This window comes from Argentina anserina, chromosome 3, assembly GCF_933775445.1.
Source record: "Argentina anserina chromosome 3, drPotAnse1.1, whole genome shotgun sequence".
NCBI lineage: Eukaryota > Viridiplantae > Streptophyta > Magnoliopsida > Rosales > Rosaceae > Argentina > Argentina anserina.
This window is the reverse complement of record NC_065874.1, coordinates 7,160,737-7,184,329: the sequence shown is the minus strand read 5'-3', so window position 1 is coordinate 7,184,329 and position 23,593 is coordinate 7,160,737. Positions and strand designations below refer to the sequence as shown.

The 23,593-nt window shown below is 38.0% G+C and overlaps 3 protein-coding genes and 1 pseudogene across 9 annotated transcripts; 1 reads left to right on the top strand and 3 right to left on the bottom strand.

The window, feature by feature from the left end:
• Positions 1–417: 417 nt before the first annotated feature.
• Positions 418–1,292, top strand: LOC126789535 (RING-H2 finger protein ATL74-like). The gene has a single exon (XM_050515725.1). It carries the CDS (start codon positions 540–542, stop codon positions 1,098–1,100), a length of 561 nt encoding a protein of 186 aa, XP_050371682.1. The 5' UTR covers positions 418–539; the 3' UTR covers positions 1,101–1,292.
• A 564-nt stretch (positions 1,293–1,856) lies between these two features.
• Positions 1,857–5,050, bottom strand: LOC126789528 (choline-phosphate cytidylyltransferase 1-like). The gene is given in 9 exon segments (XM_050515715.1): positions 1,857–2,132; positions 2,134–2,250; positions 2,351–2,452; positions 2,766–2,846; positions 2,942–3,097; positions 3,301–3,343; positions 3,752–3,847; positions 4,204–4,317; positions 4,698–5,050. Coding segments are annotated over 9 exon segments (855 nt in total). The 5' UTR covers positions 4,823–5,050; the 3' UTR covers positions 1,857–2,111.
• Positions 5,051–5,871: 821 nt separating this feature from the next.
• On the bottom strand, positions 5,872–9,899 carry LOC126789509 (receptor-like protein EIX2). Of its 7 annotated transcripts, none has more exons than XM_050515676.1 (3): positions 9,839–9,899; positions 9,324–9,386; positions 5,872–8,871 (listed from the first exon to the last, which is right to left on the bottom strand). In XM_050515676.1, exon 3 carries the CDS (start codon positions 8,714–8,716, stop codon positions 6,026–6,028), a length of 2,691 nt encoding a protein of 896 aa, XP_050371633.1. In that variant the 5' UTR covers positions 8,717–8,871; positions 9,324–9,386; positions 9,839–9,899; the 3' UTR covers positions 5,872–6,025. The 7 variants fall into 7 exon arrangements, with proteins under 7 accessions (XP_050371633.1, XP_050371635.1, XP_050371636.1 ...); XM_050515678.1 differs by having other exon boundaries at positions 5,872–8,795; XM_050515679.1 differs by having other exon boundaries at positions 5,872–8,426; positions 8,635–8,871; positions 9,324–9,893.
• Positions 9,900–16,222: 6,323 nt separating this feature from the next.
• LOC126786925 (receptor-like protein EIX1) lies at positions 16,223–17,880 on the bottom strand (annotated as a pseudogene).
• Positions 17,881–23,593: the final 5,713 nt, after the last annotated feature.

Genomic DNA, 23,593 nt, shown 5'->3' with positions numbered 1-23,593 from the left:
AATTTAAAATAATTTTCTAAAATTATCCGTATTTTATCAAAATGAAATACTTACAAAGCCATGCAATGAACTAATTGACATAATCCAGCTATAAGATGCGTGGTACGTTTGCCCCACGTAAGAATCTGGCCGAATAAACTTCGATCTTGTAATGCAAGTTGATGGAAACAACCAATAGATATTTGTAGCCTTTCTTTTGCAGAGAGAAACATACTTTTCCATATATCGTGAAGCGCATAAACAGAACTAAAGGGAAGAAGAGAGTGATCGGAATACACTTTCACCAAAAAAGATAGGGAAGAAGAGACAGTGGATGTCAAGTAAGCATATCCCATCCCGCACCATTTTCCTCATCTCAGGTTTACTCTTACATACTCCATAATTGAGTCTAGCAACTCGCTCTTTTCCCTTTCATTTCAGCTGTACTATCAACTTTGTTCTTATCATGTTCAGGCCTAGCTCTCTTCTCCACTATATTAAACACCATATTTCTCTAGCTTCAATCCCCACCACTTGCAAACATCTCCACCATATCCAGTATGGCTCAATCATCCCCTCCAACTCCAACTCCAACTCTCAGTCCTAGTCCTAGTCCCACTTCAATTAGAACAGTACTACTAACTCACCAAAACCCTCATGATCAAGCTATAAATCAACCCATTCATGATCATGATCTCAATGCTATGATCATTTTGGCAGCCATTTTCTGCGCTTTTGTTTGTGCCCTCGGCCTAAACTCCATGCTGCAATGCGTTTTTCAGTGCGCAAATCGCTCCATAACCGAACCAGTCCAATGGGTGGTTTCACGTAGGCTCAACTCAGGTCTAAAGAAAAAGGAAATGGTGGCTCTGCCAACTTCAACTTACTCGAACTCATCAAGCCCTTCTCCATCAGCATCAGCATCTCCAGGCTGTGCTATTTGTCTCGTAGACTTCTCCGATGGGGACAAGATTCGAACGCTGCCGAAATGCAACCATCGGTTCCATGTTGCCTGCATTGACAAGTGGCTGCAGTCTCACTCTTCTTGCCCTACTTGCCGGCACCGGCTCAAGTCTTCCAGTGATTCCATGCTTTCTCTTTCTGAGATTGTCACAACCTAGCTAGAGCTCAGATTTAGTAGAGGTCTAATCGATTAGTATTATTTCGTTTTTATCGAATATGTACTTTCTATTCTCTATTTCAGATTCGTAGCCACTCTAATATCCTTCCTCGTCGAGTTTAGAATGAGTATTTTTGCAGCCTGCACCCATGTAGTATTAGTAGTAATATCCTGTAATAGTATATATGTTTGAGTAATATTTTATTATGAAGAGTGATCTTAAATAATGAAACATTTGAAACTGTGGCTGCTCTTTCTTCTTACTAATGATGAACCTTATGAAATAATGGAACATCTGAAACCGTTTCTTGCTTGTAGTCCGAGGCTCTATAATGAGTTTATGTGTTAACAATGAGGGTATTGGTTCTTGTACTTATGTGTTAACGATGAGGGTATGATAATGTAAGATGTCTTATGACCCTTGTTCTTGCGATACAATTTTACCATTTCAAAAAAAGAATGATATATTGCCCTGCGGAAAAGAGAATCTACACTGTTTTAGAATTATCGTCATGGAAAGTTGGAAACCTCGAGCACTAACTTCCCGTACGGTCCCTCAAGGACAAAAACCGCACTACTAATTCCTCCATGTGAATAATCTGGTGAGAGGGATCACATTATGCTCAATCATAATGAAAAGAGTTGAAAATGTTTGTCTGAGCTTCCTCCTAGTACACTTGCATCTGGTTTTTGTGGGAACTGCACAAAGCCCTTTCATGTTCCGACACTTCTTGGCCTCATAAGACGATGAGAAAAATTGGACAAAAATCACCAACTGCTTCTTGGACCTTTACATAAATCTTGAAATGGACATCCATTTCAGTAAAGTTCTTCGTACAATGCCCATATAGATCAGTAAATGCCCACGCCATACAAATGTGCATTATGTGCTAATTACATCAAACAGAAATTATAGAATTTTCTAATAATTGTGTAGAGATTGAAGCTAAAGAAAGCTGTTTCTTGGCCAGGTATATCAGCCAATCAGAGGACAACTTGAACAATAACTTAGTTAATTTTCGTCCTCATCATAAGTTTTCTTCTTCATATTCATCACCGTATATCTCATCATCATCGTCTTCATCATATAAAAGCCTTTTTAATTGTTGCTTCCTAATTCCCTCTTGAATTCGGTCCCTTATAACAGTTCCCTGGTCAAAAATAATGATAAATTTTTCCCTATATCAGCTTGGTACATACAACTGCTAGTAGCAATGTAAATGAATCATTTAAGAGAGCAAGAAGTCTGACCATTTTATGGAAACCTTCTTCAAACATCTCAAGAAATCCAGCAACTAATCGGTCAGCATTCTCCACCCATTCATTACGATCCATTTTGGCTACAATTTGTATCTGCAAAATCACCATCAAGGAAAAGGAAAATCAATTTTCTACTAGTCATCCTTTTGACAAAAGCTGGAAAAAAATGAGCACTTTGAAATACTACATCGACAGTGAACTATAAATCAACAGGTGAAATGCTATACACTCACAAACAATCATATTACTAGTAGAAAAGGAACATAATCGGCAAGGTGTTCATGTAATCATCTAGTAATATGATGAAGATTTACAAAATTCTTTTTTAGTTGTTAACATGTCTACACACAAACCTGACTGAAACATAAAAATAAAGCAAAACTAATTGAGCATAATGGAATAAAACCTTCTCTCCAACTTTCTCTTGGTGCTCTTTCACCCTCTCACGTAGCTTTTTCAGTCCCATATTCACTCTCAGCCGCTTTTCCTAAGGGTAAGAAAGAAGAAAGACATACGTTGGATCCCTTATCGAGTAGAACAAAAGAATGATTACTGGAACATAAGATGTAAACAGGAACATACCCTCACATAGCTAACACCTAGATCCTTTCTTGAGTAACCACGGTCCAAATTACGCATGACATACTGGTTGTAATCTTTGACAATCCTCATTATGATATCAGATGTAGAGATACCATCAGTTCGTTTTGTTTCCTTAAACTTTCCTACAGACTTAACCTGTAAAGAAGTTCATCAGATGCAGAAATGGATACAAGAATCTAAAGGCAAGAAAAGTAGCTACATCATGGCCTATAGAATCCCAAATCTAGTCCCTTCAACAATAAAATGTTGTGACCTACAGGGAACATAACAAATTAGATATACAAAAGAGAAATACAGGTAGGCCAACAACTTGTGTTATTGCCATCAGTATGACTTACAAATTCATAGACATCCTTTCCAGCCCCACTTGTATCAGCGTAGCTACATTTCAGAATAACAATAAATGTTATGTATGACCACCATAAGACAAAATAAAATTAACATATTGGAAAGAAATATCTGACACCTGAAAACCACATATCATGTTACACGAAGACAATCATAAATCAAACAACATTCAAAAATACAGAAGAAGTCAAGCAATGATCAATATCTGTGAACTAAACACACAGAAGCAGGTCTCCCCACATAACTTACATCTCTGAGTTCATAAGCAAACAATACATCGTACTCCCTAAGATTTCATTATATAAGCATAGTCAACACAAAACTCAGATGCCTCTCTACTCATGTCTATGATGCTCCATTTTACCCCCAAAAGTCGGCCAAACATTTTGCAGAACTCAACCAGGTTCAATGAGAGCAATTTCTTTGGGATTATTTACTTACGGAAGAGAATCATGGGCAACATAGTCGATCTGATGTTTGTCAAGAAACTCTTGCGTGAGGACCCATGGCGCATCAGGGATAACTTCATCCACCCATCTGTATTAGACACATTACAAGAAAATGCTTTAGAAAAAACAGTAGACGCAGGATAGCAACATGGCTTTAGGAAAAACAGCAGGAATATGCAAGATAGCTGTGATGTGCAGATGCAAAAACAATCATTCAGTAACATGACCTGCCCATGAGCTAAACGTGGATATATTTCTTATTCAACTTCATTAACCATAAATAGCTAAATATAAAGCAAGATGGTGAAACTTCAGAATGCATTAAAAGGAAAGCTAATTTCTACTTACTAAACTTTGTTCATTAGATGCAACACAAGCTTAAGCCTAACAGCAGAAGTGCTTCAAAAAAGTGTTCTAAATCACATAAAGTAGCAAAAAACTAACTTGCAGTGTCGGAGTGATTCATAGCGCTCCTTGTCGGTCATAACAGTTTTGCCCTTGTAAGTGTGGGTAACTTCATCATTGCAGCAGCCAACAAGCAGGTATGTATTTGGGAACCTGAAGTTCATCAAAAACCAAACACCTCCAAAGCTGAATCAAACTCCATCGAAGCCATGACCCCAAGAAAAACACGAAGCCATACAATAACATCCAAATAACTGATATTCACTACCAAGTAATCTGAGCATAAATAGCAGAAACTACAAAAAGAAAGTCTTTTTTTTTGGCCCAAAATTCCAATTCCACTACAAAATCATCCCATTCAAGACCTCATTAACCAGAAGTTAACTATAAAGGTTAAACCCAAAAAGGAAATTGCTTGACTTTCAAGAACGAAAACAACAAATTTAACCAAAAATAACGAAAACCCACTCCAACTAATTAACAGAAAAATAGAACTAACTGGGAGGAACAGAGAAAGAGAGAGAGAGGGTTACGATTTCTTGGCTTGCTCGAGAGAACGGGCATGGCCGAAGTGAAAGAGATCATATATCCCATCTGCATAAACTCTCACAGGTCGATCCTCCTCACTACTCTGCTTCTTCTTCTTCTGGTCCTCCATCTTCAAAATTGCAAACAGAGAGAACAGAGAGAGCAAAGAGGTTCAACTTCTTCTTATTCTTCGTCTTCTCTGTTTTTCCAGTCTCTGTGTGTGTGAAGGAATATTGTACGGAAGAAAAGTAGAACAGGGGCTTGGGACAGGTGGTTTCTCTTCGCGAATCGGGACTTCGAGTTTTACTAGGATATGAACTCCCTTGCTAATCTGACTCTTCAAATTTTATGTCTTTTGAAAAACAGTTTTGGTCTGTTTAATCTGCAACCTACAGCCAACTTAAGGTTGTCTTCTTCTTCTTCTTCTTTTTTTTTTATCAATGTCTTCTTCTTTTTTTAGACGCTAAAAAAAACTAACAATTGTTTTTGGTTTACGGATCAGGTCAGTGAGGTGATGCAAACAATGGTAGAAATGTTATCACAGCACATGAGTTTTATTTACTTAGGGAGTCCTCCGTGCTACGAACATTATCTATAACAAATATGTGGTGGCTCAAAATATAAATGACTAATATGATACAAGTGGTTTTATATATAAAATTTCTAATTACTTTGTTGCTTTCATGAAATAATCGAAGAAATTATAGCGTTCAATCATGTCAAGTCGAAATCTAATATAAGTTTTCGATACTTCAAAATTTTAAGGACATGACCAGCACGTCCATATCAAAAAAAAGCAAACGGAAACTATTTATTAAACGGATACAGTAATCACAAAAAATGATTTTATAAACAGACGTCAAACTTGAATTGATTTTAGAGTTAGTCAAAATCAGTGGGAAAAGGAAGAGTGTTGCTGTTCAAACTTTCACTCTTTTTCAATGGAAAAAATAACAAGAGAGAGAGAGAGAGAGAGAGAGAGCTCGAAATCTTCAGTCAAGAATGTGCGGGTCTCTGTGACCTGTCTGTCAATCATGTTCCAAGAGCTTATGCTCAAACTAAAAACAATATATCGTGCCAATATACAAGCTGAGAGAACTTGAATAAAAATCTGCAGCACCTACTATGATATTCAAATGGTATAGATGTAAGCACTAATATTATTCTTACTGCTGGAACGAAGAGAACAAATCATTTTTATTTAAACTTGCCATGTGATACTCTCATCGGGACATAATGTACGCAAAGAAGGAATACGGAGCATAGAAAGCAATTGCATTGTACATAGATAACAAAAGTAGAACTCATCGATTAGTTTTTGCTTCTTTTCCGATCACATGTTCCTTCGGAGACGAGCTACTTTCACTGCAACTGCCACTGCTATCTTTTCTTTGAGGTTGTCAAAGAACCGAAAATAAGCATACCTCCACGATTTCTTCACAAGTAATGTGCCACAGACTCCCCAGAAGCCTATGATAAAGCCAAGCACAGCGCTAACGTAGAGACCAAGCTTTCCATTGTCATCTTCATCATTGTCTTCTACAGGAAGGTTTCCACTGCTAGTAGGTTTGTCGTCTCCGGGGCACTTGGTTGAAAGAGGAAAGCCGCACAATGATGGATTTCCCTCATAGGATGAATTGTCCAGTGTCTGGAGCTGACTGCCTGAAGGAATTCTTCCAGAAAAGTTGTTATAAGACAAGTCCAAGTGAGACAAGGAGCTCAAGGAAGACAAGCTCTGAGGAATCTCTGCATCAAGGTGATTGTGTGAGAGATCAAGTGATTCTAACGAACTCAAGTTTCCAATGCTTGACGGAATCGTTCCATGTAAATGATTCCTCGACAAGTTCAAGGTTTGCAGTTCAACGAGACTGCTTATTTCTCCAGGAATCTCACCTACCAAAATATTTGAGGAAAGATCAATGCTTTTCACCAAAAATAGACCGGCAGCACCATATTCTAGTTCTCTTCCTTTCGACACTAATGTCGTTTTCTCAGCATAACTGTAGACAGTCCATTCACTGGACTCTCCAGTGCTCAAAGAAGTCAGCTTATTCAAACACTTTGGAATGGTACCTGAAAAGTTGTTGTCAGCAAGGTCCAGGACATTGAGATTCAAAAGATTGCACAGGTGCTGGGGAATGTGACCAAACAATGAGTTTGAGCGCAACTGTAATATACGCAATGTCACCTTTGATCCTATCCATGAAGGTAGCTTTCCAGAAAATTTATTGCCTCCGAGATCAATCCTACTCAACATGGAGCAATTTTTTAAGGAAGAAGGAATTTTGCCACCGAAATTATTGTTGTTCATCTTCAGTATAACAAGACTGCTTGGGATACCTATTGAACTGGGAATACCACCAGAGAGATTGTTCTTTGAGACATCCACAAGTTGAATTTCGCTCCACAAACTCCATGCTCGAGGAAACTTTCCAGATAGCTGGTTGTTTCTTAGAGAAAGGATCCTTAGAAACTGAATTCCACATATAGAAGGTGGAATGATGCCATCCAAATGATTATCAGACAGGATCAACTCAATTAAATCTGGCATAAGTTGTCCAAGATTTAAGGGAATAGACCCTGAAAATCGATTGCCGCTCAAATCTAATATGTACATTTTTGAAAACTTGGATCGAAATGGAAGCTTTCCTTCGAGGTGATTGTTGGAGAAAATCAAAACCTCTACTTGGGATGATATCTTCAACAGCCATTCCTCTGGTATGCCCGAAATTCCAGTACCACTAAGGATGACATCTAACAATCCAGTTTGTGATTCAAGCCACACGCCAAATGCATCATTGACTAAACAGTTCACAATGCGAATAGCCTGGAGCTTGAAATGAGGAAGTGAGTCATAATTAGTCACATTGAAAATGAGAGGCCTAGTCCTGTCTGTGCCTATTGTGAAGGATTCTAAATTTGTGAGATTTTCGAAATGGGATTCTACTAAGGTGCCTTCCCAAAAATTATTAGACAGGTCGAAGTGAACTAGCTGAGACAGTTGTCCCAAGATTTCAGGAATGGATCCAGTCATACTATTCTCAAAGAGGATCAGTATTTTCAAGGATGATAAGTTTCCAATAGACTCTGGAATTGATCCCAAAAAGGAGTTGCGGCCAAAGTGGAGATATTGCAATTTGTGTAACTTTCCTATGGAGGCAGGCAATTCGCCTTCCAAATAATTATCAGCTAAAACTAGTTCTTCCAGTCTGGTATTTGAGCAGTCTGTGAGACCATTCAAAACATCTTCTATACCTTCCATTGTGAACCAGTTTGAAGCAAGATTTAATGTCTTTAAGGTACAAAAGTTCGTAATTCGACCTTCAAGTTCATTTTCAGATAAATCAAGGTGTTCAAGTATCTTGAGGCTAGCAAAATCATCCGGAATGGAACCATAGAAAGAACTGTGCTGTAGATCTAGTGTCCTTAGACGGGTAAGATTAGAAACCCAGCTGGGAATTGAAGAATTGAAAAGATTTCCAGACATATCAAGGACTGAAAGGGAAGTGAAGTTAACAGTCGGTAAAGAGAGTGGAAGCTGGTCTGAAGTAATGCTACATGCAGATAAATGCAACTCTAATAGTGAGGGAAGCATGTTGACAGAATGTAACCAGCTCAGACCTGCCCTGCGAAGATTAACTCCTCCGAGATTGAGGTACTTCAGGGAAGAGAGATGAGAAAGCCATTTCAAGCTTTTGGAGGACGGGGTACCTTCAAGGTCGTTGCTGCGATCGCTATAGTCAAGGGAAAGATAGTTCAAGTTTGAGAGGTTACCAAGAAAATGAGGAATTTCTCCAGAAAATGCAGCATAGGAGAGATTGAGATACCTCAATCTCGTAAGCTGCCCCAAGAAGTTGGGAATGCGAATCCCTTGAAAATCATTCCAGCTTAGGTCTAAGTAATATAAATGCCTCAAGTTAAGTAAAGAAGGATTTATCTTACCGCTCACGCAAGACTGTTGGTAATCCGTGTAATCCCATTCTTCATCATAAACTGTGTGTGGATATGGATTCCGGAGATCCATCTTTACAATGTGGCCAGTGCGGTTGTCGCATGAAAGACCATTCCATTGACAGCAATTGCGGCCGGACCAAGAAGAAAGCCTGCCAGAAGGATCAGTTAGATGGTGTTTAAAGGTGAGAAGCACTTTTCTCTCTTCGTCAATGCATTTCACACCGCCTGCAAGTTCATCACCCAAACAAAGTTCACTAGTAATCAGCAAATATGTACACAACAACAGAAAGAGGCTGTGGTTGCCCATTACAGTGCAAAAGAGGATTTCTTTGTTGCAACTGGATCCAACTTAGCATTGAACTGAATTTATAGGAAGAATGGTATAAAGTTGAGTACTAAGTTGGATATTATTTTGTTCTACAAGGCATGTTAAAAGTTTGCAAAAGTCCACTCTGTATCAGGTGTGGAGGAGGCATATTTCAGATTTTCTATTCATTTTCTTGTTTTCTTGGTCTTGACTCTTGATATTGAGCATGTGTAATGGCGATATTATATTGTAACATAGAAATCGATGCGCAAGTTTTGCCAATCATGCATAAAGCACCTTCCAAATTAAGCCATATCAGGAAGAAAATGATATTAAATAATCATGATTGGTTATTCATTCTGTTATTTACCTTCAGCTCCGAAATTCGAAACTCCTGCAGCAGACTATTTTTCAATGGTGGAATATGGTATATCTGCAATTCCAAGTAAATCACTCAGAACTTAAATAAGAAACAAATTCTATATTGTTTTATACTTTAAATTAACACACTTCTGGTATAGTTTCAAACTTTCAATGCAGGGAACTATCTCTGTCTCCCTTTGTTTCCGTTGCCTATTTACCTTCAGTATTTAGTATAGGACAGAGCAGAACATAACCCTTAATCTTATCATAAAAAATCACTTGGAAATCTACTTTCATTCAAACATACAGAACCCCAACAACGAAAACAGTCACCCTTGTGTTCTTGGTCATCAGAATAAGTTGTATAACTGCTCCCTCGCTTCATTACATGTTCAGCTACCTCAAAATTTACATCAGATATACAAAAGAGGCCAACTTGATCACAATTCACAAACTGATCGAACCAATATTAAGACAGTTGAAAACAACAATAAACAAGGACAGAGTTAGAAATGAGCATACCGTATGACCATGATTGTGCGTGCGAGAGGTTAATCGTAGAAGGAAGCTCTGAACTCCAAGGTTAGAATTATAATTTTAAAACGTGAAGAGGTAGAGTTACTATAGTACCATTTTAATTCTGCCAGATAGATGCATTGCATTCAAAAAAAATCTTCAAATTCAGAAAACCATGTCTTCTTTGCTTTGAAAGAGGCAGGTGTGTGGGTAAATGAGTAATATACACTAAACTACCCAAAGTACATTAGCTTTCAACACCATCAGTTTGTCCAGAAAAAAAATGCATTGTGAAGCTTAGAGATTTACATAATTTTTATGTAAGCCTCACTTAGTGTAATTATTAACCTGGTATCGAATTAAATATCACATCCCACATGAAAATGATATTGAATTATTTCAAGTTGCCATGTGATATTCTTATTGAAACATTTTACTAAAGATGGAATACAAAGCAAAGACAAAAAAAAAATCGATTTTACCCGATTAATTCATGTTCCTTTTCCGATCAAATGTTTGTATGGAGACGAGCTAATTTCACTACAACTGCCACTGTTATCTTTCTTTGATGTTGTCAAAGAAGCGAAAATAGGCATACCTCCACGATTTCTTCAGAAGTAATGTGCCACAGACACCCCACCCCAGAAGCCTGTGATAAAGCCAAGCACAGCGCTAACGTAGAGACCAAGCTTTTACATTGCCATCTTCATCATTGTCTTCTACAGGAAGGTTTCCACTGCTAGTAGGTTTGTCGTCTCCGGGCACTTGGTTGAAAGAGGAAAGCCGCACAATGATGGTGTAATAACCCTAAATTTCAAATACATTATTTGAGTTAATTTGAGTTCTATAAAGACTTGAATTTTAGTTTCAATGAATGTGATTGTTTGCGATGTTTCGAAACGAAAAACGGAAACGTTTTCGGAACGTTTATTAAGAAAAACGTTACGTTTCCGAACGTAATTATCGACTTTTATTCCGTCGATCGGTTGCGAAAACTTCCTTCATGAAAGTTGTAGAGCTCATCGATACGAGTTCGGGGGTATGTGACGCGTTCGAAACGGACATCGTACGTAAAAGTTATTCACGTCGGAAGTTAGTTTCCGATTTGGAAACTAGTATAAAAAGGAATGGTTTTCTTTCTAGGGTTTCCATAACAGGAAACCCTTCATTTTCCGCCGCTCACTCTCTCTCTCTCTCTCTCTCTCTCTCTCTCTCTCTCTCGGCCCGACTCTCCTTCTCCCCCTTCGAATTTCCTCTCGCCGATCTACCACCCCAGCCCTCCGTGGTCCTCACCGCCGCTTCACACGACACCGCAAGGACCTCCGCGTCGGACCCCGAGCCAATGAAGCCATACCTCGTCGTCGTGAAGCAGTGAGCCACTACCGAACCTTCTGCAGATTTCCTCCGCCGCTGCCAAGCTACTCCGGCGCTCCCCACGGCTCGATCGAGGTAAGGGATGATGGAATATGGTTGTGGTGATGATTTTGTTTGGTTTTTGATTTGATTTGAGGGAGTTTGTGGTGGAATGGGGGAGAGGGTCACCGCCGCCTAGAGGCGGCGCGTGAAGGGGAATGGGGCAGCCTAGGGGTGGTCTGCGACCATAGAGAGAAAGAGGAGGAGGAGAGGATGGGTTTCGGGCCGGCGGTGGCGTGATACGCGCCGTGGTTAGCCTCGGCGCGTGGGGCCCACGCGCAGCCCGCCGGAGGTGGCGCGTGTGCCACACGCGCCGCCACGTGCGGCGGTGGGACAAGTTTTGACAGAAGGGTATTTTTGTAATTTATTGTGTACGGTAAAAGTAAATGTAATTTTTATTTACTGCGGTAAATGTAATTAAATTTTACCTTCGGTAAATGTAATTATAAATTACTTTCGGTAAATGTAAAAAGTAAATTGTAAAAGGGTAATTTAGTAAATTTTATTTACTGAGTTGTATTTACATTTAAATCGTACGTATACGTACAAAATACGTATTAATATTTATACGTACAGAAATACGTATATAATATTTATACGTACAGAAATACGTATCTAATATTTATACGTACAGAAATACGTATATAATATTTATACGTACAGAAATACGTATTTAATATTTATACGTACATAAATACGTATTAATGTTTATACGTACAGAAATACGTATTAATATTTATACGTACAGAAATACGTATTAATAGTTATACGTACAGAAGTACGTATTAATATTTATACGTACAGAAGTACATATTTAATATCTATACGTACAAAAATACGTATATAATATTTATACGTACAGAAATACGTATATAATATTTATACGTACAGAAATACGTATTAATTGAGTATTGTACAGTAACCGTGAATAGTGAACAGTGAACAGTAACTTCGTATAAACCAAAATTGCTGAACAGTAACCGTATATTACTGTTTTGGCATTTAAAGGTTTACGAAACAATTCTAAATTCTTTTCTTATTCTTTTAAGGTGATCGTTAAATCGAGGAAAGGAATTAGCATCGCGAATTGTGGAATTACGCTCAAGTCAATAAGGTGAGTAAAATCTCACTGAATTACGAATCTACCTTCGTGGTGATTCAACATTTTTACAAGTGTGTTTATCAGATGAATTACAACATGTATATAATTTTGTGGACTACATATATACAGTATAATGGTAATAAGTACATATATATATATATATAGTTCATTAAATTACGTACTGTTATTAATTCATTAAAAATAGTCATTTCGGTGACAGAAAAATTGTGCATGTGTGTGATTTAAATGGTACGATATGATGTGAGATTATCGTACGTAATTTTCAGGTGTTTATGAAATATGACATGTATAGGATATAGTGGACTATGTATATATTGTATAAATGGTAAATAAGTACGAATATATATAGTTTGCTATATAATATACTGTTATGATTTTTATTGTGGATATATCGTGAAAGTTTTAAAACGTACAATATGATGTGTGATTATTGTACATGATTTATCACGGAAAATGTGAAATATTGTGATTTGTCTTCGGACGTGATGTGTGGTACAATATGATGTGAGATTATTGTACATGTGAGGCAAGTCGGAACCTAGCCTTTGGCCGGGCGAAGGTTACGATACAGTTAGAGCTCTAGTCTGTCTGCCATAGTACTGCATGAGGTAACGGGTGGTTATCTGATCATGGGTACTCAGCTTGTTTTGGATGTTGGGTGGCGGGTGGTTACCCAACATCAGCGGTATACTAAGTGAGGGGTAACGGACGTGTACCAGCGCTCATTAGTTACCATTTTGTGAAAGTATTAGAGTAACCAGATGGGTTGCTCGTTTTCTCATGGTTTCCATTTTACTGTGTTGATGTGGAGTTGTGTCTTTTATGAGTCGAGAGTTATTTTAATATTTTACTCATACGAGCTGTAAAGCTTACCGGGTTTGTGTTGCAATCCCGGTGCACCAAATTCAATGGTGTAGGGGATACTTCCGCAGGTGCTGAGTAGTGGTGATTGAGTGACGACCCGAAGACTCGAAGTCGATCGCATCCAGTCGTGGTGAGGTTTCAGCGTGGATTGTGTGTGTGATTTGGTGTGATTTTATTTGTGAGTGTGTTGTGAGGATTATACAATTCCATTTGTTATATGTTGAATTATCATTTGGGTTTGTAATAATCGGCTTGACTGAGTTATATTTTAAACTCAGATGAGATCCGCTGTTACGCTTTAATGATTTCGATTTATTTGAGATTATTTGGTGTTTAACGACTTTAGAATTTTGAGTTTTTAAGCTCGAAATTTTGGGGTCGTTACAGATGGATTGCCGTCATAGGATGAATTGTCCAGTGTTTGGAGTTGATTGCCTGAAGGAATTCTTCCAGAAAAGTTGTTATAAGACAAGTCCGGCCAAGTGAGACAAGGAGCTCAAGGAAGACAAGCTTTGAGGAATATCTCCAAAGAGGTGATTGTGTGAGAGATCAAGTGATTCTAACGAACTCAAGTTTCCAATGGTTGAGGGAATCTCTCCATGTAAATGATTCCTCGGCTAGTTCAAGGTACCCAAATCAATGACTGCTTATCTCTTCTTCATCTTCCAAGTTGTTTGAAGAAAGATCAATGCTTTTCACCAAATCTACATTGAGACTACCATATTCAAGTTCTCTTCCTTTTGCCACTATTGTTGTTTGCTCAATATATTCGAAGAAAGACCAAGGACTGGACTCCTTTTATTTATTTATTTAATAAATGAGGAGGATAAAAGAACCTAACCTCCTATGTCTGATAAACTCTAACAAAGAGGATAAACAAAAGCTTAATCTGGCATGTGTACACCCACCCATGTAAAACCATAGATATAAAAATCTCTAGCAAATAGCAAACATTCAGCCAATAAACCCTTAAATTAAAGGACGTGATGAAGCTGGTAGTATTGGCAGACAATTGTAAGATACCAAGAATAGAGAAAATATACATATCGTGATGCTTCTTGTAAGGATGAAAGAAGTGCATAGCAGACTCTCTTAACAATTTCAAAAGATGGCATTGGGCTTCCAACACATTAAAAATCTTACATTCGAAACGCACAAGATTCCTAGTGATTCAAATAAACCAAATTAGATTACAGAAGACTAGAAACCAAAGACTAGACTCCTTACCTCCCAAAGAAGTCATATGTTTAAAACACTTTGGAATGGTACCTGAAAAGTTGTTGTAAGCAAGGTCCCGAACATTGAGATCGTAAAGATTGCACAGGTGCTGGGGAATGTGACCACTCAAGAATTCGAACGCAACTGTAGTACATGCAGTGACACCATGGATCATATCCATGTAGGTAGATTTCCAGAAAATATGTTGCCTCCGAGATCAATTGTTCACAACTCGGTGCAATTTCGCAAGGATGAAGGAATTTGTTAGCATAAGTGAGATGTGTGTGAGTTGTGTAAAGCAATAAACATGTTACTCATACTGGTAGAACAACTAGGATTCATCATTAATGATAGTGCTAATGTTCAAATCAATTCCTATAAATAGCTAGACTTGTATCAGATCATATTCATCAATATCAAGCAGTATAATTACCTCATTCAAGTTGGTATCAGAGCTGCTTTAGCCCGGGGAAGATAACTAGGCCTCTTAAGCCTAAGGTGTCGATATAATTGCCAGCAGGTCGCACGAGCATGGTTAGTATCATGGCAATAAGAGCAAGGAGGACGAGGATGATTCCCGAAGCCTGGTGGTGGTCCTCGTCGGTGAAGGGGAGCAGAAGGTGCTTGTGGAAGGGGTGGTGCCGGAGATCGAGCATGAACAGTGAGACTGGAAACGACAGCCGGTGCCTGAAGAATACTCTCCTGGTGAGACTCATCCTTTCGGATATAGGTGAAAGCGATGAGTAGGCTAGGTGGTTCGGTCATTCGGAGTAATTCGCCTTTTGCACTGGTATGCTTTGCATCAAGACCCTTTAGGAAATGGTGAACTCGTTCAAGCTCCTTCTCCTTTTGGTACCAAACAATATCCTCTTGATTTTTTATCATGCAAGGACGTTTCACATCAATCTCAACCCAAATATTCTTTAGTTTGGTGAAATAGTGCGCCACCGGTTGCCCATCCTAATGTATTGTCAAAGTTGTGCACATTAACTCATGAACCTGTATGAAATCAGAATCATTAGTATATAAGCCGGCCAGTGTCTCCTATATTGCCTGCGCAGTTGTACATGCCTCCACCAGATCAACTATCTCATCATTCATAGCTTTCCACAAGACAGACATAACAAGACCATCATCGTCGTCCCATTTATTGTAGGCAACAATATCCTCAAGACTAGGAGCCTTAGTGACGCCGGTGACATGTCCCATCTTGTGCATGCTTCGAAGGTGAGCAGCCATAAGTCGTTTCCATTTACGGAAATTGGTTCCGTTGAGTTTGACGCCTCCAAATGAACCACTGTCAGAACCTTTGACATATACTTCAAAGGTCGGAACATCAGGAAGCTGAGAACCCTCCGCTTCGTGTCCAGAACCCATTGAAAAGGAAACAATGTAAAAATCAGGGATTAGACCGTAAAAAATACAAGAAATGGAGAACAATTTGTCAACGGAGCACTTGCACTGTCGGTGAGTATACACTGATGGAGAACAATCTGTCGCCGGTGCACTTGCACTGTCGGTGAGTATACATTGACTGAAGCTAGCCGGACCGGGTCGGGTTGAATTGACCGGGTCGGGTTAGGTTTACCGGGTCAGGTTGAGTTGACGGGTCAAATCTGTCCAGGTCGGATCGAATCCGGGTCAAATCTTTCCGGGTCGGATATGGTCGGGCCGGGTCGAAATGTTTATGGGCTGGGTCAGGTTGAAATTTGACCCGGGTGGTATTTAGGTTGAGGTTCCGATAGAATTCCCAAACCTCTGAAAAAAAATTCTCAAACCCAATTTGATCCGAGAAATTTGTGGAAGGGGCGGCGCGGTCGAATGGCGACGTCGGGGAAGCAGCAGCGGCGGAACGACGACGTTGGGGGCAGCAGCAGCAGCGGAATGGCAATATCGGGTTGACTGCGGATCGATGAGCGTCGGAGTGCGGAGGGCAGCGACTTGTGAGGAGCAGCGGAAGATTGACGGCAACGTCGAGAGACGCCGGAGTGCGGCGATGAGCACGAGAGGACGACGGCCGGAAAGAAAACAGAAGAAAAAAGGAAAAGAACAAAGCGTTTAGGCGACTTGTCTGTGCCTACCGCAAAAGATACTAATTTTGTGAGGTTTATGAAATGCAATTCTGTTAGGATGCCTTCCCAAAGGTTATGAGACATGTCTAACAGAACTAGTTGAGAAAGTTGTCCCACACTTTTAGGAATGGATCCACTCAGAGAATTCTCAAGGAGGTTTAGTTCTTTCAAGGATGATAAATTTCCAATAGATTCTGGAATTGGCCCCGAAAAGAAGTTGCGGCCAATGTTGAGATATTGCAGTTTGTGTAACTTTCCTATGGAGGCAGGCAGTTGGCTTTCCCCTACATTGTAGAACAAATCTAGTAGCTCTAGCTTGGTATTTAGACAGTCTGTGAGACCATTCAAAGACATCTAGTATGCCTTCCTTCTCAAACAGATTTTCAGCAAGATTTAATGTCCTTAGGGTACAAAAGTTCCCTATGAGTTTGGGAATTTGACCTTCAAGTCGACTACCAGATAAATCAAGGTGCTCAAGATTTTTGAAGTAAGCAAATTCATCAGGAATGGGACCACTGAAAAAATTGTAGTGTAGATCTAGTGTTTTTAGAGTGGTAAGATCACAAAACCATCTGGGAATGGAATTGAAATAATTTTCAGACAAATCAAGAACTGAAAGGGATGTAAAGTTAAGGCAAGTAAAGAGAGAGGAAGCTGGTTGGGATTAATGCCACATGCAGGTAAATGCAACTCTAGTAGTGAAGGAAGCATGCTGACAGAATGTAACCAATTCAATCCTACCCTGCCAAGGTTAACTCCTCCAAGATTAAGGTATATCAGGGAAGAGAGATGAGAAAGCCAATTCAAGCTTTTGGAAGAAGGGATTTCTTCAAGACCGTTGCTGTGACGGCTATAGTCAAGGGCAAGATAGTTCAAGTTCGAGAGGTTACCAAGAAAATGGGGAATCTCTCTAGAAAATGCAGCATAGGAGAGATTGAGATACCTCAAGCTCATTAGCTTCCCCAAGAACTTGGGAATTTGAATCCCTTGAAAATTATTCCAGCTTAGGTCCAAGTAATATAAATGCTTTAAGCCAAGAAAAGAAGGATTTATCTTACCACTCAAGAATGAGTGTTTGTACTCCGCCGCATCCCACTCGATATCATAAAATGTGTACGGATATGGACTCCGGAGATCCATCTTTACAATGTGGCCAGTGTGGTTGTTGCATGAGAGACCACTCCACTGACAGCAATTGCGGCCTGACCAAGAAGAAAGCCTGCCAGAAGGATCAGTAAGATGGTGTGTCCGTGTGTGAAGGTGAGAAGCACTCATCTCTCTTCGTCATTACCCAAACAAAGTTCACTTGTAATCAGCAAATATGGACACAACAACAGAAAGAGGATATAGTTGTCCATCACAGCACAATAGAAGAATTCTTTGTTGCAATTGGGTGACAACTTAGCATTGAACTGAATTTATAGGAGAGGATCTGAGGATGCGATGAAGTCGAGTACTAATCGGATATGGTAACACTCGATGCATGTAACAATTAGCAAAGTCCACTCTGTCTCAGATTGAAGGAGGCATGAATATCGAATATTACTCTCTGGCTTAGGTTTTCTAATTCCTTTTACTGTTTTCCTGCATTGGTCTTAACTCTTGGCACTGAGCATGTGTGATGATGATATTAAATGCATCATATAAAAAAATCCGAGAATTTGGTAACTCACAGATTCCGAGTTTTGAGTTCATGCATGATGCACCTTCAATATTGACTTGATTATAAGAACTCATATTAATACCCTGCATGGCTGCATTGGTTGTTCTATTCATCTTATTCTCTGTTTTGGTCTTTACATCAAGATGCATAATGCAAGGAATATAATTAAGGACAGTGGCCAATCATAAGGGTGCATGTAGCAGGTTAACAGGATGAGAACACAACATGGGTGCAAATTGAAGCGTGCAAATTCTATATACTAAAGCACAACACTTCCTGCACTGTTCATTCCACGGAGGAAAATATATTTTTGCCCTTAATTTTCCGTTTACGGACCCTTTTGCCCATAGTTTTCTATTTATTTGTTCCAATGCCCTGTGTTGCTGTCTGGCGAGCCCGGCTGCTACCGCGTGTCTGATTAAGTTGTTTACCATGCAACTAGCGAGGCAGCTATATAGGAGCTCGACTGGTCGAGATTGACGCTGCCCCCTTCTCTCCATCTTTTTCTCCCTCTGCGCTTCTCTCCGAAAATGAAAATAAATGGCTTGGGACAGTTATTTTTGATCGACAGTGATCAAAGTGGTGAGTTAGATTCGAATTCCATTTTGAGCTCTTCTTCTAGGTTTTCATCTGATGATCTCTATATTTTTGCTGAATGTTTTGTTCAGTCACAAGATTTTGGCTATCTCTGAGAATTCGGAAGCAGAAGCGAAAAGAACAAAGATAAGGTCTTCAAAGTCTGGGTAATCTGTCTCTTGCTGGCTTTTGTTCTGATTTTGCTTTTTTATTTTATTTTGTTCATTGATCAATTGAGAATTTGGTTTTGCAAAGAGCAGAAGCAAGAGACTATCTGAAGAAAGTGTAGGTTAACCATCTAGAAAATTTTAAATTCTTTACATATAGTTATTACTGAATTTGCGAATGTCTTCTTCCATCATCATATGGGTTATTCTGTATCTCTTGGTTGTTATATGGATTCTTCTGTATCTCTTGGTAGTTATTGGTTGTCGAATTTGGTTGATTTTTGTGAATTGTAAATATGTTTCTTCTTTCATTGTTATCAAGGTTTTTAGTTTTACTTTATCATGAGCATACAGTTATAAAAACAAAGTCAAATGATTGGGTTATCTTATATCAATCGAGTTATGGGGGTGTTGGTTGTGGTTATGTGATTGATTGTTTTTCATATTGTTCTCGGATTCAGATAAAAAGACCATATTTTAATATCATTAAATTGTTGGGTGGTGGTTTAGTCTATTTTGCATGCAATCAATTTTGGTTTTATTGCCTTTCGGATTATATGTGTGAATGTGTTTGTGATAGTTTTAAATTTTTCTGGTCTGGTGGAGAAATTTTGTTAGGAAAGGGTAGAGGCGGCATGTGGTTTTCTTTTCATTCAAAAGATTTACAACACTTCGGGATGAAATTGGCTTTTTTCCTCAATTTTAACTCATAATTTACTACTTAGTAACATTTGGGTATATTATTTTCCTTAATTTCTTCAAACGCAGGAGAACGATGACCAGCCCACCTCTGCTTCTGTTCACTCAGCTCCTGTCTCTCTCTGTTTTCTTGCTCTCATATGCTCTGCCTTCAGACGAACATAATTGGATCATGGAATAGGTGGTCTCTTGAGAAAGATAGAAATTCATTGAGTTAGGGATGAGTTTTCTTTGATTTCATTTGCGACTTTCGTGTTCTTCCTTTGTAACTCGATAAGTGGTCATTGTCAAATAAAGGACGCCGTTTCCAAAGAAAATCATCGTCACTGCTCTGCTAAATGGTATGTGACGAAGGAATTCGTTTTTTTTTTGTGGGGTTTTGTTTGATTTCAGTTTTGGTCATGGGTTTTTTATGTTGCATGCCTTCTTTCTTGCTGAGAGTAATTGTTAGTGGTTTCCTTCAATTTAGTCATTAGTTTCTGTGTTCTTGAAAGCTTTTTTTTTTCTTCAAATTATTCTCTTCCTTTTGTTCCTACTGTCTTCTTCTTCTTCTGGGTCGTTTCGTTTCAATGGTTTTGATGGTGGCATTGGTTATAGCATAATAAGAGCTTTTAGTATATGTATGTATATGATTGAGTATCAGATGAGCTTAGATTGCTATTCTATCATGTTGTGTGTGATACTGGACGTCATTCTATGCCATAGTCATAGTCATTGATTAAATAAGTAACTGCATAATTAGTTTCATTTTTAAATGAACACCAGGCTACAAACTGAAAAGAACTACTAAGCTATAGGCAATATTTTCCTCTGCGACATTGCAAATCTCCGTCAATGTCGATTGAAATTTTTACTTCATTACTTTATGATCCTCCTATCAATATAATTAAAGGAAATATAAATGTTTAGTGTTTGTAGTTACCAAGTGATCAAAATATTTTTAAAGTACGTGAGCGGTAACAAGGAAATATATTTGTCTGCTTCATTTGCTGCCTATCTATTAAAGAACTGTTACATATTGTACATTGGGAATTGACCTCATTACTGTCCTTTTATTGGTTCGATTTTTCTTGCCAGCAATTCTGAACTTTTGAAAGCTTTCATGTGTTACACTTTTGGTAGATCTTGGTGATAAATAAAAGTTTTTCTTATGGTCCTTTTGTACATCTATCCAAATTTGGCATTGCTTTAGTTTCAAGGTTTCATAACTATTTTTCCATGACTCTTATGTGTTTTGTTCAAACTTTTAAGAACCTTTATTTTTTTAAAGCCTAGGCCATGCGGGCCTTTACCAGTCCCAGTAACCTTTATTTTTAAATTTCAATGCTTATATAAGAAATATTGATATTTGATAATCTAACTTATGTGGACTCTAACTTTAACCATTATTCATTGCAATATGTATATCACTTGAGGGATAATGAACAGACCCATATAGCAATGAACTAAAATTGAATTAGTTAAACAGATATTGAAGTAATAGCGATGGGATGGTATGATCAAATTCTATTGATGCTCATTCGTTTTCATTGGTTTATTCATGATACATTTGCGCTTGATTGGAATTTGCTATTCCATATCGTTTCAGATACACAGTTGGAATTTTCCCTCATTATTGGTTATTTCATGCCTTAACTAATCTTTCAATTTGACAGGAAATTTGATTATTTTCCCAAAGTAGCAGCCAAAGAAGAGGAAAATCAAGCACTTCAAGTTAGGCTTATCTTAATTTATTTTTTAAATAATCATAATTTTTGGCAGATCAGCATAAGAAGAGTTGTTGGGTTTATATGGTGGTATAATTGTCCTGCATTTATGGGGTGTAGATTGAATTCTCTTTTTTTGGCTTGCAGATTGAATTATGTAGCTATAGATTAAAATTATTTATTCCAGTATTTTCATTTCAGTAATAGGTGTTCATGTCCTTTTAAAGCAGCTCAAATTGTTCCAGAGGTAGTTCTTTCAGCTTAGTTATCATTTTGTTATTAAGTTTTGGGTGTATTCAATATAATTAAGATTAATGCATGTCAATTTTCTAGCTTCGTTTTGGATGATACGTGATTGTTTTTTTATGAGTTTGGCAAGGGTAAAACTTTTACATGTTCTGTTTCATAGTTTCATTAATTTAAGTCTATGGTATTTCCTTTGCAGGTACTTCTGAGCAGTTTATAGTTACAAGGATTGATTGATATTGGTTTTGAAGTTATTCAAGGTAAATGTTTAGTTAATTACTGAATTTTAGTAGTTTGTTGAGTTACAAGTTTTACAATTGCTATTCGTTTATTATGATAATTCTGTCATGTTATCCTTTAACATGCAAAGAATGTTGAAGTATCCTGAATTGCACATAAAAGGCATCAATTCAGTAATTAAAAGTTGTTTTTTTCCTTCCATGAGTAATGACAATATTTCCTAGGGGTTATTTCATCTCTTATTCTTTCTGCTTCTTCCACCAAACATCTGTGTTTTTTTTTTTGCCATTTTTTATTTCTCCCCTGTTTGTTTGTTTTTTCTTATTCAAGTACAGTTCTAAGTTTGCAAGGCGAGAGTAGTGTTTTGGTTATGGCTTTCATAATTGGCTTTGTCAACTGTTTATATGATTTGGTCTTTGTCGGTGCTGGGATTGCTTCTTTTTTTTTTTGGTTTTGTTTCCAAGTGAGATGTGTTATTTCTTTGTTTTAATAGCCAATTTCTGCTTTAGTTATTAGAACCGAAAGAACTATATATCAGAATGATATAGAAAAGAAAAACAACATTAATTTACTTAATAATGAGACTGTTTCTTTATCAATTCTCATTTTCTTATGCACGAATTGGAAATGCTATGTTGATATTCAAGTTATTTCAGTTTTATCGGATTGTCCATGCAGTTTGTCCCTCTAACTTTGATTGTCCCCATGATGATGTTTTTGTTATTCAAAACTGATAGTATAGTTAGGAAGTGAATTTAGATGTATATTGATTGCCCACATTGTTGATATACTTCTTTCTATGTGAATTATGGTGTGTAGGAAGTGGATGATTTCAATCATGATCTAGAGATTTCTACGGGATCGCAAATCATGACAATGTCAAGGCTTTTAAAAAATTCCTCAAGTACCTCAACTTGAAGAAAGCATTTGTGATAGATGGCTCCATATAAGTCGAAGATTCCAAGAGAACTAGCCATAATAAGAGGGACAAGAAGAGGCGTCCCATTGTTGTTGTCTATGGTGGGAGGCATAAGCGCACCAAGCTAGGGGAGTTTAAATGTATGTACCACTAGATTCTCTGGGAATTTTGTTTTCATAATGAACTAAGAAATTACAGTACTAAGGGGTATTTGTGGTAATGCTTAAGCATGCACATAATGTGGCTTTAATATATCAAACATTAAGACTTAGATTCGGTTAACATTCCATGTAACTTGCATTCAGCTTAAAGTTTGTTCCTTTGCTTTGAAGGTCTTAAAGTGTACACTGTTGAACAAATATGTGCCTGGTAACTCACACATTCTTATGGCATTGGTAACTCCCACACTGTAAATTATTTGTAGTTCTATCAGCTTAATCAAATATTTTTTAAAGGATGATTATCACCGCTACAAAAAGGAAATGGGTTAGTGATGTTTTAGAATTATTCAAGAAATTGTGCTATGAAGATAATGTGGTTGGATTAGGTCTCAAATTTAGGTAGCAACTCTTTCACTGTCGTATTTATCTTTCAGAATGCTAGCAGGGCGGGCAGGAAAATTTTTATCCATTGCAAATCTCGAAGGATGGGGGTACGCCAATAGTGATGTTCGTGGATACTTTGCAGCTCTAACAAGCTTACAGGTTTGATGTTGTCTGCTTCCTTCCATCAAATGAAATGCCAAGTGATTTCACGTATTTGTTAGGTCTGAAAATTTGACAACTTAAATAAGTAAATAATGGATACGGTAAATTAGTTAGGATTGCTAGCGGGAGAGGCTTGGTAAGTTATTTT